General features: G+C 48.4%; 1 protein-coding gene across 1 annotated transcript; it reads right to left on the bottom strand.

Moving 5' to 3' along the window:
• Positions 1-5,403: 5,403 nt before the first annotated feature.
• Positions 5,404-17,369, bottom strand: LOC139394636 (mitochondrial dicarboxylate carrier-like; the record flags this gene model as incomplete). The annotated part of the gene is made up of 10 exons (XM_071142738.1): positions 5,404-5,879; positions 8,854-8,910; positions 10,424-10,501; positions 11,680-11,772; positions 11,882-11,952; positions 12,062-12,105; positions 12,222-12,263; positions 14,240-14,288; positions 14,735-14,849; positions 17,244-17,369. Coding segments are annotated over 10 exons (777 nt in total), but the record flags the coding sequence as incomplete, so codon positions are not given.
• Positions 17,370-17,725: the final 356 nt, after the last annotated feature.

Raw genomic sequence — 17,725 nt, 5'->3', positions numbered from 1 at the left:
TCCAAGGAGAAACAGCAGATGGATTCAATCAGACCAGGAATCAACTGTCTCAGTGACCAGGCTCCAAGGAGAAACAGCAGATGGATTTAATCAGACCAGGAATCAACTGTCTCAGTGACCAGGCTCCAAGGAGAAACAGCAGATGGATTTAAATCAGGCCATGAATCAACTCTGTCAGTGGCCAGGCTCTGGAGAGAAGGAGCAGATCAGTCATCAGGCCAGTAATCAACTGTCTCAGTGACCAGGCTCAAAAGGAGAAACAGCAGATGGATTTAATCAGACCAGGAATCAACTGTCTCAGTGACCAGGCTCCAAGGAGAAACAGCAGATGGATTTAAATCAGGCCAGCAATCAACTGTCTCAGTGACCAGGCTCCAAGGAGAAACAGCAGATGGACTTAATCAGGCCATGAATCAACTCTGTCAGTGGCCAGGCTCTGGAGAGAAGGAGCAGATCAGTCATCAGGCCAGTAATCAACTGTCTCAGTGACCAGGCTCCAAGGAGAAACAGCAGATGGATTTAATCAGACCAGGAATCAACTGTCTCAGTGACCAGGCTCCAAGGAGAAACAGCAGATGGATTTAATCAGACCAGGAATCAACTGTCTCAGTGACCAGGCTCCAAGGAGAAACAGCAGATGGATTTAATCAGACCAGGAATCAACTGTCTCAGTGACCAGGCTCCAAGGAGAAACAGCAGATGGATTTAAATCAGGCCATGAATCAACTCTGTCAGTGGCCAGGCTCTGGAGAGAAGGAGCAGATCAGTCATCAGGCCAGTAATCAACTGTCTCAGTGACCAGGCTCCAAGGAGAAACAGCAGATGGATTTTAATCAGGCCAGCAATCAACTGTCTCAGTGACCAGGCTCCAAGGAGAAACAGCAGATGGATTTAATCAGGCCATGAATCAACTCTGTCAGTGGCCAGGCTCTGGAGAGAAGGAGCAGATCAGTCATCAGGCCAGTAATCAACTGTCTCAGTGACCAGGCTCCAAAGAGAAACAGCAGATGGATTTAATCAGACCAGGAATCAACTGTCTCAGTGACCAGGCTCCAAGGAGAAACAGCAGATGGATTTAAATCAGGCCAGCAATCAACTGTCTCAGTGACCAGGCTCCAAGGAGAAACAGCAGATGGATTTAATCAGGCCATGAATCAACTCTGTCAGTGGCCAGGCTCTGGAGAGAAGGAGCAGATCAGTCATCAGGCCAGTAATCAACTGTCTCAGTGACCAGGCTCCAAGGAGAAACAGCAGATGGATTTAATCAGACCAGGAATCAACTGTCTCAGTGACCAGGCTCCAAGGAGAAACAGAAGATGGATTTAATCAGACCAGGAATCAACTGTCTCAGTGACCAGGCTCCAAGGAGAAACAGCAGATGGATTTAATCAGACCAGGAATCAACAGTCTCAGTGACCAGGCTCCAAGGAGAAACAGCAGATGGATTTAATCAGACCAGGAATCAACTGTCTCAGTGACCAGGCTCCAAGGAGAAACAGCAGATGGATTTAAATCAGGCCAGTAATCAACTGTCTCAGTGGCCAGGCTCCAAGGAGAAACAGCAGATGGATTTAATCAGACCAGGAATCAACTGTCTCAGTGACCAGGCTCCAAGGAGAAACAGCAGATGGATTTAAATCAGGCCAGCAATCAACTGTCTCAGTGACCAGGCTCTGGGGAGAAACAGCAGATGGATTTAATCAGGCCATGATCCAATTGTTACTTTCCAGAAAGCTCTTTCAGAAGTGTTTGATTTGAACAACATGTTTTTCATTTTTTTACCCCAGTACAATTCAACATCGTTGTACGTCCTGGGTGGAGGGAGTTGACAGTTGATATTGAAAATGTCAGTCTTGTGTGCACTGTATGAGTTCTCAACCAGAACTGAACAGGTCACGCCATGGGACTTAAAGTTTCTAAATCAAGTGATAACTCCCTCTATGCTGCTGGGAATTAAATGGACTTCTGAGAGACCTGGAAACATGGAACCCCTCCACTGTCTAACATTGATTTAATCCCAGCCACAATCTCATCTAATTGGGCCTCAAGAGAGACTAGGAGGACTTCTCTGGCCTGCATCCCATTGACAACCCAACTAGCCAAAATCTGACCCTTTCCTTAACCCTCACTTGGGGAGGGTACTCAGTTTTCCCCGGGCATTGACTCGGTAGGCTGGACTGCAGATGACAGAACTATAGACCGGTGCTACTGCCGGCTACAATACTGTGTATACTGTGTATCGTCACGTGGTCCCGTATGCTTGCGAGGCAGAGGATTCCTAGTCAGAGCCCTGCAAAGGGACTGAGAAGGAGGCTATACTGCACAGTGACGCCTGTTACACCAGCGAACAGAGCGTTGGTTCATGTCGACCGTTACACCACCGAACAGAGCGTTGGTTCACGTCGACCCTGTTACACCACCAAACAGAGCGTTCGTTCATGTCGACCCTGTTGCACCACCGAACAGAGCGTTGGTTCATGTCGACCCTGTTACACCACCGAACAGAGCATGCTAATGTGAACGGAATGCACAGTAATGGGCAAGGCAGGCTAACCCTCCCTTAACACCATCTCAGTGTTGAGTCAACATGCACTCCAGAGATTTGACTGTTTGACATTTACTTAGCCCCCGTAGCATGTAGTCTTCTAGCCCCCGTAGCATGTAGTCTACTAGCCCCCATAGCCTGTAGTCTTCTAGCCCCCATAGCCTGTAGTCTTCTAGCCCCGTAGTGTGTAGTCTTCTAGCCCCCATAGCCTGTAGTCTTCTAGCCCCGTAGCGTGTAGTCTTCTAGCCCCGTAGCATGTAGTCTTCTAGCCCCCATAGCCTGTAGTCTTCTAGCCCCATAGCCTGTAGTCTTCTAGCCCCCATAGCCTGTAGTCTTCTAGCCCCGTAGCGTGTAGTTTTCTAGCCCCGTAGCGTGTAGTCTTCTAGCCCCGTAGCGTGTAGTTTTCTAGCCCCGTAGCATGTAGTCTTCTAGCCCCCGTAGCGTGTAGTCTTCTAGCCCCATAGCGTGTAGTCTTCTAGCCCCCGTAGCGTGTAGTCTTCTAGCCACCATAGCATGTATTCTTCTAGCCCCGTAGCGTGTAGTCTTCTAGCCCCCGTAGCGTGTAGTCTTCTAGCCACCACAGCATGTATTCTTCTAGCCACCATAGCGTGTAGTCTTCTAGCCCCCGTAGCGTGTAGTCTTCTAGCCCCGTAGGGTGTAGTCTTCTAGGCCCCGTAGGGTGTAGTCTTCTAGCCCCCGTAGCATGTAATCTTCTAGGCCCCGTAGGGTGTAGTCTTCTAGCCCCCGTAGCATGTAATCTTCTAGCCCCCATAGCGTGTAGTCTTCTAGCCCCCGTAGCGTGTAGTCTTCTAGCCACCATAGCATGTATTCTTCTAGCCCCGTAGCGTGTAGTCTTCTAGCCCCCGTAGCGTGTAGTCTTCTAGCCACCACAGCATGTATTCTTCTAGCCACCATAGCGTGTAGTCTTCTAGCCCCCGTAGCGTGTTGTCTTCTAGCCCCGTAGGGTGTAGTCTTCTAGGCCCCGTAGGGTGTAGTCTTCTAGCCCCCGTAGCATGTAATCTTCTAGGCCCCGTAGGGTGTAGTCTTCTAGCCCCCGTAGGGTGTAGTCTTCTAGCCCCCGTAGGGTGTAGTCTTCTAGCCCCCGTAGGGTGTAGTCTTCTAGCCCCCGTAGGGTGCAGTCTTCTAGCCCCCATAGCATGTAGTCTTCTAGCCCCGTAGCATGTAGTCTTCTAGCCCCGTAGCGTGTAGTCTTCTAGCCCCGTAGCGTGTAGTCTTCTAGCCCCGTATAGTCCTGTACGGCAGAAGCACCAAGCCAGGCGTTTGACGTTCAGTAAGCCTTGTATAGTCCTGTACGGCAGAAGCACCAGGCCAGGCGTTTGACGTTCAGTCAGCCTTGTATAGTCCTGTACGGCAGAAGCCCAGAGCCAGCTAGACCGAGGCAGAGCTGCAGGTTAAATATGTGGGATGGCAAATTATCAACACCATCTGACAGCAGAACTCTATATAGTGCACACACACTGCAAAACCATATCCAGACGACCCCCCCCCCCCCCCCCACCCCCACCCCACCCCACCTCCCACACACACACACAGGAATTAGAACACGGTCTTACAGCTGAGAATGTTGGCAGAAAAGGAAATAGAACCACAACATTCAGCATCAAGTTTGAAAATCACCTCTGAAGCTCTCTACATTTATTATAACAACAAGAGAAATTAAAGGGACTTGACTATCCAGGTAACTAGGTGTTGCAAGCTGTCCGTCACTGAAGTGTTGATCCAGTCCAGAGATGCCAGTGTTTGAAAGAGTTGGAGAACTATGAAATGACATCAGTGGGTAATGTAAAACAGAGAACATTAAAACGCAGCCAGACACCTAACCTTGTGGGAGACTTATACAGTCACTGAGTACGAGAGGGAAAGCTATTACCATATAGAACAGAGGCAGGCAGGAGGGAGGCAGACATTAAATCATCTCTGTAACAAGCATATTTATGGACATATTGGTATTGATCACTTTACAGGTAATCATTTATTCATCAGTCCATTCGTTAGCCCAATGAAACATTATTCCGTGCCGTTGTCGTTTTGACAGTCAATGAAACAGGAAGTAGCCATCATCAATGTAAAATATGTCATCCACAATACAAAAAAAACATATGGACCTTCAGCAGTGGCGTGAATAACAATAACCTCCACATTAAGTGGCACGCTCCCATGCAACCAACCCACTTTTACACGTTAAGACCTGGTACAGCGACCGTGGCCGTCTGCAGAGTAGGCCTACATCATAACCACAGTGTAACAGCGCCCTCTAGCAGCCATTACCATAACTAAAGACATGTGGGTCAAGGTTCATTCTACAGAGGCTGTTCCACGTTCAGATGGATTACTTAAATCGGTATCCCAAATGGCAGTCTATTCCCTCTATAGGGCACTGGGCTCTGGTCAAAAGTAGTGCACTACATAGGGAATAGGGCACTGGGCTCTGGTCAATATAGTATTCCACTATATCCAGAACACCCCCTTCAGTCAGTCACTAGTCTGTATCCAGAACCCCCCCTTCAGTCAGTCAGTAGGCTGTATCCAGAACCCCCCCCATCAGTCAGTAACTAGGCTGTATCCAGAACTCCCCCCCCCCCCCCCCTTCAGGCAGTCACTAGTCTGTATCCAGAACCCCCCTTCAGTCAGTCACTAGTCTGTATCCAGAACCCCCCTTCAGTCAGTCACTAGTCTGTATCCAGAACCCCCCATTCAGTCAGTCACTAGTCTGTATCCAGAACCCCCCTTCAGTCAGTCACTAGGCTGTATCCAGAACCCCCCATTCAGTCAGTCACTAGTCTGTATCCAGAACCCCCCATTCAGTCAGTCACTAGTCTGTATCCAGAACCCCCCATTCAGTCAGTCAGTAGGCTGTATCCAGAACCCCCCATTCAGTCAGTCACTAGTCTGTATCCAGAACCCCCCATTCAGTCAGTCAGTAGGCTGTATCCAGAACCCCCCATTCAGTCAGTCACTAGTCTGTATCCAGAACCCCCCCCCTCCTTCAGTCAGTAACTAGTCTGTATCCAGAACCCCTCCTTCAGTCAGTCACTAGTCTGTATCCAGAAGGTGGGGTTTAGGATGGGGGAGGTTGCAGGTGGATTAAAGTTTCCTGCTCACATAGAACAGAGCAGGGAACAAAGGGAATGGGCGTGGCCTGGCAGTCCTGACACAGAGGTCACATTTCAGACTACTCAATAGGTGATCAGGTGGTGACCCCTGACCCCTCTCAGGTGACGATCCTGATGCCGCAGCAGGTTCTGAGCTGCTCCAGGAAGATGAACGTAAGGACCGTGTGAGGGATGAGACGGATGCCTGCTGGAACCAGACCCTAAAGAGGAGAGAGACCATAGGTTTACCAGTCTGTATGGCAGGTGGAATTAAAGTGGTGTTTTTTTTTCAAGCTGAGCATTGTGTTTAATGTAGAGACCAGCTCTCCTCCTAAAGAGTGACTGGGAGTTAAGGGCTTTGTCTCCAGTCTTTAAAGTGGTGCACTATGTGTGTTTTTTCAAACTGAGCGTTGTGTTTAATGTAGAGACCAGCTCTCCTCCTAGAGGAGCGACTGGGGGTGTGTTTCTTTAAAGTGGTGCACTATGTGTGTTTTTTCAAGCTGAGCGTTGTGTTTAATGTAGAGACCAGCTCTCCTCCTAGAGGAGCGACTAGGGGGTTATAAGGGCTTTGTCTCCAGTCTTTAAAGTGGTGCACTGTGTGTGTTTTTTCAAGCTGAGCATTGTGTTTAATGTAGAGACCAGCTCTCCTCCTAAAGGAGAGACTAGGGGGTTATAAGGGCTTTGTCTCCAGTCTTTGCTGTGACACTCCTGATTCAGGTCAGTCAATGTCATAAACCCCACCACAGACTGTGCGATTGCAGCCGTTTCATACAAAAATGTTCACGTCGTGGGCAAATTCTTCGGCGGTAAACGATTGTCGGATGTCTTGGCTCGTTCAGTGTGACAGGGGGGTCTAGGTCTGCTGATTCAGTACCACTACGTCTTGGCTCGTTCAGTGTGACAGGGGGTCTAGGTCTGCTGATTCAGTACCACTAGGTCTGCTGATTCAGTACCACTAGGTCTGCTGATTCAGTACCACTAGGTCTGCTGATTCAGTACCACTAGGTCTTGGCTCGTTCAGTGTGACAGGGTCTAGGTCTGCTGATTCAGTACCACTAGGTCTGCTGATTCAGTACCACTAGGTCTGCTGATTCAGTACCACTAGGTCTATGCTCGTTCAGTGTGACAGGGTCTAGATCTGCTGATTCAGTACCACTAGGTCTTGGCTCGTTCAGTGTGACAGGGTCTAGGTCTGCTGATTCAGTACCACTAGGTCTTGGCTCGTTCAGTGTGACAGGGTCTAGGTCTGCTGATTCAGTACCACTAGGTCTGCTGATTCAGTACCACTAGGTCTGCTGATTAAGTACCACTAGGTCTTGGCTCGTTCAGCGTGACAGGGTCTAGATCTGCTGATTCAGTACCACTAGGTCTTGGCTCGTTCAGTGTGACAGGGTCTAGGTCTGCTGATTCAGTACCACTAGGTCTTGGCTCGTTCAGTGTGACAGGGTCTAGGTCTGCTGATTCAGTACCACTAGGTCTGCTGATTCAGTACCACTAGGTCTGCTGATTCAGTACCACTAGGTCTGCTGATTCAGTACCACTAGGTCTTGGCTCGTTCAGTGTGACAGGGTCTAGGTCTGCTGATTCAGTACCACTAGGTCTGCTGATTCAGTACCACTAGGTCTGCTGATTCAGTACCACTAGGTCTGCTGGATTCAGTACCACTAGGTCTGCTGATTCAGTACCACTAGGTCTTGGCTCGTTCAGCGTGACAGGGTCTAGGTCTGCTGATTCAGTACCACTAGGTCTTGGCTCGTTCAGCGTGACAGGGTCTAGGTCTGCTGATTCAGTACCACTAGGTCTTGGCTCGTTCAGCGTGACAGGGTCTAGGTCTGCTGATTCAGTACCACTAGGTCTTGGCTCGTTCAGCGTGACAGGGTCTAGATCTGCTGATTCAGTACCACTAGGTCTGCTGATTCAGTACCACTAGGTCTGCTGATTCAGTACCACTAGGTCTGCTGATTCAGTACCACTAGGTCTGCTGATTCAGTACCACTAGGTCTTGGCTCGTTCAGTGTGACAGGGTCTAGGCCTGCTGATTCAGTACCACTAGGTCTGCTGATTCAGTACCACTAGGTCTTGGCTCGTTCAGCGTGACAGGGTCTAGGCCTGCTGATTCAGTACCACTAGGTCTGCTGATTCAGTACCACTAAGTCTTGGCTCGTTCAGTGTGACAGGGTCTAGGTCTGCTGATTCAGTACCACTAGGTCTTGGCTCGTTCAGCGTGACAGGGTCTAGGCCTGCTGATTCAGTACCACTAGGTCTGCTGATTCAGTACCACTAGGTCTTGGCTCGTTCAGTGTGACAGGGTCTAGGTCTGCTGATTCAGTACCACTAGGTCTTGGCTCGTTCAGCGTGACAGGGTCTAGATCTGCTGATTCAGTACCACTAGGTCTTGGCTGGTTCAGTGTGACAGGGTCTAGATCTGCTGATTCAGTACCACTAGGGGTTGGCTCGTTCAGCGTGACAGGGTCTAGGTCTGCTGATTCAGTACCACTAGGTCTGCTGATTCAGTACCACTAGGTCTTGGCTGGTTCAGTGTGACAGGGTCTAGATCTGCTGATTCAGTACCACTAGGTCTTGGCTCGTTCAGTGAGACAGGCGGTCTAGATCTGCTGATTCAGTACCACTACGTGCGGTCGTAGGCGCCGACAAAGTTCTTTATCGTGCAGTGTGGCTGGTGTTACGAGCCAATCCCGGTGACTGACCAATAGGAACACGGCCGGCACATGAGTAGGCACACAATAATATGATTATTGTGAATAGTCAGATTAATATAATAGTTTGATTTAAACGTTTACATGCTTTGTATACTTTCAGTTTGTCCCGAACTCACTTCTCTCGCGCTAACGCAAATAATCTACCAAAAAAACAACAATTCCTATGATTTACAGCGTTAAATAATGAGAACAATATTTATTGTAAACAAATGTTTCATTTTGTCGTCATAACAAGCTTGGCAGCAACATTAAAAGAGTACGCCTACAACACTGAGAGAAGACACCAATCTGACAGGAGTTCCTGATTTGTATTATCCCTATAAACTCCAGCTGGCAAGCAGAACCAGGTGTTAAATTAACTAAATAACAACATCCTGCAGGAGGATGGCTCTCAAGTAGAAGGGGTTGAACACCGCTGGTTTAAGGCTATGTCAACTACGCTACTTTATTGTCAATGATATTTAACAACAGTTACCTTGTAGAAGGCATTGGGTCCCAGTTTAGCTGTATCTCTCACACAGTGTAGCAGACCCTGGAACAGAAGAAACACAAACACTAATTTACCCTCCGGCCCTTATTTGCCCCCCGGCCCTCATTTGCCCCCCGGCCCTCATTTGCCCCCCGGCCCTCATTTGCCCCCCGGCCCTCATTTACCCTCATTTACCCTCCGGCCCTCATTTACCCTCATTTACCCTCTGTCCATCATTTACCCTCATTTACCCTCCGGCCCTCATTTGCCCTCCGGCCCTCATTTGCCCTCCGGCCCTCATTTGCCCTCCGGTCCTTCATTTGCCCTCGGTCCTTCATTTGCCCTCGGTCCTTCATTTGCCCTCGGTCCTTCATTTGCCCTCGGTCCTTCATTTGCCCTCTGTCCTTCATTTGCCCTCTGTCCTTCATTTGCCCTCTGTCCTTCATTTGCCCTCCGGCCCTCATTTTCCCTCCGGCCCTCATTTGCCCTCCGGCCCTCATTCACCCTCATTTACCCTCCGTCCCTCATTTACCCTCCGTCCCTCATTTGCCCTCCGGCCCTCATTTCCCCCCCCCCCCCCCGGCCCTCATTTGCCCCCCCCCGGCCCTCATTTACCCTCCGGCCCTCATTTACCCTCCGGCCCTCATTTACACTGATTTACCCTCCGTCCCTCATTTACCCTCCATCTCTCATTTACCCTCATTTGCCCTGTGTCCCTCATTTGTCCCCCATCTCTCATTTACCCTCCATCTCTCATTTACCCTCATTTGCCCTCCGTCCCTCATTTGCCCTCCGTCCCTCATTTACCCTCCGTCCCTCATTTACCCTCCGTCCCTCATTTGCCCTCCGTCCCTCATTTGCCCTCATTTGCCCTCCGTCCCTCATTTGCCCTCCGTCCCTCATTTGCCCTCATTTACCCTCATTTGCCCTCATTTACCCTCATTTACCCTCCGTCCTTCATTTACCCTCCGTCTCTCATTTGCCCTCCGGCCCTCATTTGCCCCCAGGCCCCCAATTACCCTAATTTGCCCTCTGTCCCTCATTTACACTCATTTGCCCTCCGGCCCTCATTTGCCCTCCGGCCCTCATTTACACTAATTTGCCCTCCGGCCCTCATTTGCCCTCCGGCCCTCATTTGCCCTCCGGCCCTCATTTGCCCTCCGTCCCTCCCTCCCTGACCATCAACAACAGAACTGTCAGAGCAATGACAAGCAGCAGCCTGACAGATAAAAGCCTCCATGGACCTGACGACATCAGAACAGCAACACAGAGGCCACAGGTGGAGAAGGGTTAGATTTACTGAGGTAAAAAAAGAGTCATACCAGTTCACAGTGATATCCCTAAACAACATCTACACTGGCATTGTCCTCAGTCCTGGGGAGTCAGAACCCACCGTGAATACACATGTTAACTCTATCCCTGTAGCAACACCCCTGATTCAATGAATCATCTAGCCCTTAACTAGTTGTATCAAGGGTGGTACAGTGTTAGGCTACAGTCCTGCAAATACCTAGGACTGGAACTGACAAGCCCTGATCTACAGTACACACACACACACACACACACACACACTTACCACATATTCCCCTTTTGAGTTCATCAGCCTGGTCTTCAAGACATCCAGTGGTTGGCACAGGACAGTGGCACAGCCTCCCTACACAGAGAAGCAGAGGGCATTATACACTACTAACCCACAGGTCCTGTCTCCACACCACTAACCCACAGCCCCCGTGTCCACACCACTAACCCACAGCCCCCGTGTCTCCACACCACTAACCCACAGCCCCCGTGTCTCCACACCACTAACCCACAGCCCCCGTGTCTCCACACCACTAACCCACAGCCCCCGTGTCTCCACACCACTAACCCACAGCTCCTGTGTCTCCACACCACTAACCCACAGCTCCTGTCTCTCCACACCACTAACCCACAGCTCCTGTCTCTCCACACCACTAACCCAGAGCTCCTGTCTCTCCACACCACTAACCCAGAGCTCCTGTGTCTCCACACCACTAACCCACAGCTCCTGTGTCTCCACACCACTAACCCAGAGCTCCTGTGTCTCCACACCACTAACCCAGAGCTCCTGTGTCTCCACACCACTAACCCAGAGCTCCTGTGTCTCCACACCACTAACCCACAGCTCCTGTCTCCACACACCACTAACCCACAGCTCCTGTCTCCACACACCACTAACCCACAGCTCCTGTCTCCACACACCACTAACCCACAGCTCCTGTCTCCACACACCACTAACCCACAGCTCCTGTCTCCACACACCACTAACCCACAGCTCCTGTCTCCACACCACTAACCCACAGCTCCTGTCTCCACACCACTAACCCACAGCTCCTGTCTCCACACCACTAACCCACAGCTCCTGTCTCCACACCACTAACCCACAGCTCCTGTCTCCACACACCACTAACCCACACACAGCTCCTGTCTCCACACCACTAACCCAGAGCTCCTGTGTCTCCACACCACTAACCCAGAGCTCCTGTGTCTCCACACCACTAACCCAGAGCTCCTGTGTCTCCACACCACTAACCCAGAGCTCCTGTGTCTCCACACCACTAACCCACAGCTCCTGTGTCTCCACACCACTAACCCACAGCTCCTGTCTCCACACACCACTAACCCACAGCTCCTGTCTCCACACACCACTAACCCACAGCTCCTGTCTCCACACCACTAACCCACAGCTCCTGTCTCCACACCACTAACCCACAGCTCCTGTCTCCACACCACTAACCCACAGCTCCTGTCTCCACACCACTAACCCACAGCCCCTGTCTCGTTGCCTTTCTAATGTGTAGACTGGACACTCACTGCGATGAGGCTGGCCAGGAAGTGAGTTAGAATGTTGTCTTGCATGGCTCCAGTCCCCAGAACCAGCTGCTTGGCCTGATCATAACAGGCCAGCTACAGAGAAATAAAATAGGAAGTTAAATCTAGCTGATACATTTTGGACAAAGACACACACGTTTACACCCCCCCCCCCCACAGACACAAACCCACCATAGGACCTTACCTGTCCAACAGTGACCAGTGCTCCTCTAGAAGATGCCATTGTGGCTCCAGAGAACAGCTTCTTCATTCCCTCTATGGAGAAATACTGTGTCATGAGTGCAACTGTGTCCCTTCGAATCGTCCAGTGACTTCAACCTCGCCCTGATCCCAACGATCCACCATCAATCAACCCTTTACTTACCCTCTTTCCATACCCGGAACAGTCCATCTAGTGCATGAGCATAACTGGAAGAGATGGAGAAAAACAACACTTATGAAGGTCAACATCTCTCCAAAGATGATCCTTAACAGCGTTATGTAAGGTATCATATTATTTTACTATACTTAACTCACATACTCACTTTCTCCTGAGTTCTAGTGGTACTTTAACGTCATTCTGCATTCTGGATCGGGGGGGAAATGTGTCAAGTATGAATGTTTTGCCCTGTACATTTGTTTACTGAATTGAAAGGACAGGCAACTCCAGTCCTCTGGGGCCTGATTAGTGTCACACTTTGTCCCCAGCTAACACATCTGACTCCAATAGTCAACTAGTCATGATCTTCAGTTTAGAACGCAATCAGTTTAATCAGCTGTGTTTGCTAGGGATGATGGGGGAACAGTGTGAAACCACTCCAGTCTCCCTGAGGGCTGTTGTCCAGTCCTGATCTATTGAATGGTTGAGAAGCCATGTAAAAATATTCACCCACCTTGGTGTTTTTTCTCTTTTATTGCCTTACAACCTGTAATTTAAATAGATTTTTATTTGGATTTCATGTAATGGACACAAAATAGTCCAAATTGGTGAAGTGACATTTTAAAAAGTACTTGTTTAAAAAAATTAAAAATTAAAAAAATAACGGAAAAGTGGTTTGTGTATATGTATTCACCCCCTTTGCTATGAAGCCCCTTAATAAGATCTGGTGCAACCAATTACCTTCAGAAGTCACATAGTTAAATAAAGTCCACATGTGTGCAATCTAAGTGTCACATGATCTCAGTATATATACACCTGTTCTGAAAGGCCCCTGAGTCTACAACACCACTAAGCAAGGGGCACCACCAAGCAAGGGGCACCATGAAGACCAAGGAGCTCTCCAAACAGGTCAGGGACAAAGTTGTGGAGAGGTACAGATCAGGGTTGGGTTATAAAAAAAGATCAGAAACTTTGAACATCCCACAGAGCACCATTAAATCCATTATTAAAAAATGGAAAGGATATGGCACCACAACAAGCCTGCCAAGAGAGGGCCGCCCACCAAAACTCACAGACCAGGCAAGGAGGGCATTAATCAGAGAGGCAACAAAGAGACCAAAGATAACCCTGAAGGACCTGCAAACGTCCACAGCGGAGATTGGAGTATCTGTCCATAGCTCCACTAAGCCGTACACTCCACACAGCTGGCTTTATGGAAGAGTGGCCAGAAAAAAAGCCATTGCTTAAAAAAATAAAATAAGCAAACACATTTGGTGTTCGCCAAAAGGCATGTGGGAGACTCCCCAAACTTATGGAAGGTATTCTGGTTAGATGAAACAAAAATTTAGATTTTTGTCCATCAAGGAAAACGCTTGGTCTGTCTCATCACCCCAAGAACACCATCCCCACAGTGAAGCATGGTGGTGGCAGGATCATGCTGTGGGTACATTTGTCATCAGCAGGGACTGGGAAACTGGTCAGAATTGAATGACAAGTAAATTCTTGAGGGAAACCTGTTTCAGTCTTCAAGAGATTTGAGACTGGGACAGAGGTTCACCTTCCAGCAGGCCAATGACCCTAAGCATACTGCTAAAGCAACACTCAAGTGGTTTAAGGGGAAACATTTAAATGTCTTGGAATGGCCTAGTCAAAGCACAGACCTCAATCAAATTGAGAATCTGTGGTATGACTTAAAGATTGCTGTAGACCAGCGGAACCCATCCAACTTGAAGGAGCTGGAGCAGTTTTGCCTTGAAGAATGAGCAAAAGTCCCAGTGGCTAGATGTGTCAAGCTTATAGAAACATACCCCAAGAGACTTGCAGCTGTAATTGCTACTAAACGTGGCTTTACAAATAATTGACATTGGGGGGGTGAATAGTTATGCACGCTCAAGTTCTGTTTTTGTCTTATTTCTTGTTTGTTTCACAAAAAATATTATGAATCTTCAAAAGTGGTAGGTGTGTTGTGTAAATCAAATGATACAAACCTCTAAAAATCGATTTTAATTCCAGGTTGTAAGGCAACAAAATAGGAAAAATGCCAAGGGGGGGGTGAATACTTTCACAAGCCACTGTATTCTGCATGTCATCATCGACATCTAGTGGACATTATCAACCATGGACAACTGCAATACAATTCTTAAAATATACAATTCAGTAATCTTATTTCTAGATTTGACTCACCTGACATTAACCATGTCTGCTGGGGTCCCAATGAATCCCCCGGCAAATCCTACAGACAGACAGACAGATATGAACCATACTGCTGGGGTCACTATAAATCCACAGACAAAGGTGAGAGACTTATACACAGTAGTGTGGTGACCTGTACAGTGCTGGCACCTTAATTGGGGAGGACAGGCTCGCGGTAATGGCTGGAGCGGAATTAGTGGAATTATATCAAACCGTTTCCCAGTTGTTTGATGCCATTCCATTTACTCCGTTCCAGACTTTATTATGAGTCGTCCTCCCCTCAGCAGCCTCCTGTGATGCGTTCCATCCAGCACGGTTCCAGCAACTATAGTGAATGTGTAATCTTGGCCCAGTTCGGTAGTGTGAAAAGTGTACGACAGAGCATTACAGAACTAATCATGTTGTCATTAGAGCCAGCTGGGTTTATGTCTGTGTAGCAACAGATAACATTGTGGTTAAAACACAGTGTGAAGACAGTGTGTGTACCTCCAACCAACCCCAGAAGGACCTTCTGGTAGAAGGGCATGGGACCATGGGTCCTGTCCTTCATCTGATCACTCACTGTCTCATAGATGGCGAAGCGGGACAGAGAATACGTCATCTGGGGGGGGGGGGGGGACAGAGATAATATTTTATTAATTCACCTTTATTTAACCAGGTAGGCTAGTTGAGAACAAGTTCTCATTTACAACTGCAACCTGGGCAAGATAAAGCAAAGCAGTCCGACACAAACAACAACACAGAGTTACACATGGAATAAACAAACGTACAGTCAATAACACAATAGAAAAAGTCTATATTAAAGGCAAATGGCATAAGGAGGTAAGGCAATAAATAGGCCACAGTGAGGACGTAAATACAATTTAGCAAATTAACACTGGAGTGATAGATGTGCAGATGATGATGTGGAAGTAGAAATACTGGTGTGCAAAAGAGCAAAAAAAGTCAATGAAACCCATATGGGGATGAGGTAGTTGGATGGGCTATTTACAGATGGACTGTGTACAGCTGCAGCGATCAGTAAGCTGCTCAGATAGCTGATGCTTAAAGTTAGTGAGGGAGATAGAAGTCTCCAACTTCAGGGATTTTTGCAATTCGTTCCAGTCATTGGCAGCAGAGAACTGGAAGGAAAGGCGGCCAAAGTAGGTGTTGGCTTTGGGGATGACCAGTGAGATATACCTACTGGAGCGGGTGCTACGGGCGGGTGTTGTTATGGTAACCAGTGAGATGATGATAAGGCAGAGCTTTACCTAGCAAAGACTTATCGATGACCTGGAGCCAGTGGGTCTGGCGACGAATATGTAGCGAGGGCCAGCCGACGAGAGCATACAGGTCGCAGTGGTTGATAATATATGGGGCTTTGGTGACCAAACGGATGGCACTGTGATAGACTACTCAGCAAATTGGATGTAGAGTGTTGGAGTCTATTTTGTAAATGACATCGCCGAAGTCGAGGATCGGTAGGATAGTCCGTTTTACTAGGGTATGTTTGGCAGCAAGAGTGAAGGAGGCTTTGTTGCGAAGCCGATTCTAGATTTAATTTTGGATTGGAGATGGTTAATATGAGTCTGGAAGGAGAGGTTACAGTCTAGCCAGACACCTAGGTATTTGTAGTTGTCCACATATTCTAAGTCAGAACCGTCCAGAGTAGTGATGCTAGTCGGGCAGGTGGGTGCGGGCAGCGATCGGTTGGAAAGCATGCATTTCGTTTTACTAGCGTTTTAGATCAGTTGGAGGCCACGGAAGGAGTGCTGTATGGCATTGAAGCTCGTTTGGAGGTTTATTAACACAGTGTTCAAAGAAGGGCCAGATGTATTAAGAATGGTGTCGTCTGCGTAGAAGTGGATCAAGGAATCACCCACAGCAAGAGCGACATCGTTGATATATACAGAGAAAAGAGTCGGCCCGAGAATTGAACCCTGTGGTACCCCCAATAGAGATTGCCAGAGGTCCAGACAACAGGCCCTCCGATTTGACACACTGAACTCTATCTGAGAAGTAGTTGGTGAACCATGCGAGGCAGTCATTTGAGAAACCAAGGCTGTTGAGTCTGCCGATGATAATACGGTGATTGACAGATTCGAAAGCTTTGGCCAGGTCGATGAAGATGGTTGCACAGTACTGTCTTTTATCGATGGCGGTTATGATATCATTTAGTATGTTGAGCGTGGCTGAGGTGCACCCGTGACCAGCTCGGAAACCGGATTGCACAGCAGAGAAGGTATGGTGGGATTTGGAATGGTCAGTGATCTGTTTGTTAACTAGGCTTTTGAAGACTTTAAAAAGGCAGGGCAGGATCGATATAGATCTGTAACAGTTTGGGTCTAGAGTGTCACCCCCTTTGAAGAGGGGGATGACCGTGACAGCTTTCCAATCTTTAGAGATCTCGGGTGATACGAAAGAGAGGTTGAACAGACTGGTAATAGGGGATGTAACAATGGCGGCAGATAGTTTTAGAAAGAAGGTCCAGATTGTCTAGATTTGTACAGGTCCAGGTTTTGCAGCTCTTTCAGAACATCTGCTATCTGGATTTGGGTGAAGGAGAAGCTGGGGAGGCTTGGGCAAGTAGCTACGGGGGGTGTGGAGCTGTTGGCCGGGGTAGCTAGGAGGAAAGCACAGCCAGACATAGAGAAATGCTTATTGAAATCACCGATAAATCCACGATAATCGGGAGTGAGTGTTTCCTCGCCTCAGTGCAGTGGGCAGCTGGGAGGAGGAGGTGCTCTTATTCTCCATGGACTTTCCAGTGTCCCAAAACTTTTTGGAGTTACAGCTACAGGATGCAAATCTGTGTTTGAAAAAGCTAGCCTTTGCTTTCCTAACTGACTGCGTGTATTGGTTCCTGACTTCCCTGAAAAGTTGCAGATCACGGGGACTATTTGATGCTAGTGCCACTGACTATTGATCATAGAGACATTAGAACATACAGAATATGACAAGAAGTGTATTTAACATAACGCTCTTGGAGGCGATGGCGGTGTGCGTATCTACCCACCTGTCTACAGAGGGAGGCGCTGAGGCCGCTGTAGAGAGCCAGAACACCTTCTCTCTGCACCACACTCATGGTCATTCCCACCATCCTCATCCTCACCTCGTGCTGTGTCTGGAGGTGCACCTGGAGGAGAACAGATATCAAAAACCAGGAAGTGACACAGTAGAGAGGAGTCAATGTCAATGTAAGGTTTTAGTATTACTGTTTAAAAATGAATAAATAGCTACATTGTGATGCTGACAATGCATAAACTGGAAGTCAAAGTTCACACAGAACAACAACAGTCAAAGACCAAGGTCTAAATGTTTACATGACTGGTGGACGTGATGATGTCAGAGTCCCAACTCCCACTTTCTCCACCACCGAGATAAGGAACCATCAAGAAGACTCAACACAAATATTACAACCAGTGAAGTGAACTGTATAATTCACTAGTATTAAATATCAGGCTAGTAGGAGAGCCGATGAAGTGAACTATTAGGCCT

The sequence above is a fragment of the Oncorhynchus clarkii genome, unplaced genomic scaffold (genome assembly GCF_045791955.1).
Source record: "Oncorhynchus clarkii lewisi isolate Uvic-CL-2024 unplaced genomic scaffold, UVic_Ocla_1.0 unplaced_contig_13972_pilon_pilon, whole genome shotgun sequence".
NCBI classification, from domain to species: domain Eukaryota; kingdom Metazoa; phylum Chordata; class Actinopteri; order Salmoniformes; family Salmonidae; genus Oncorhynchus; species Oncorhynchus clarkii.
This window is presented reverse-complemented; position numbering and strand designations above follow the sequence as displayed.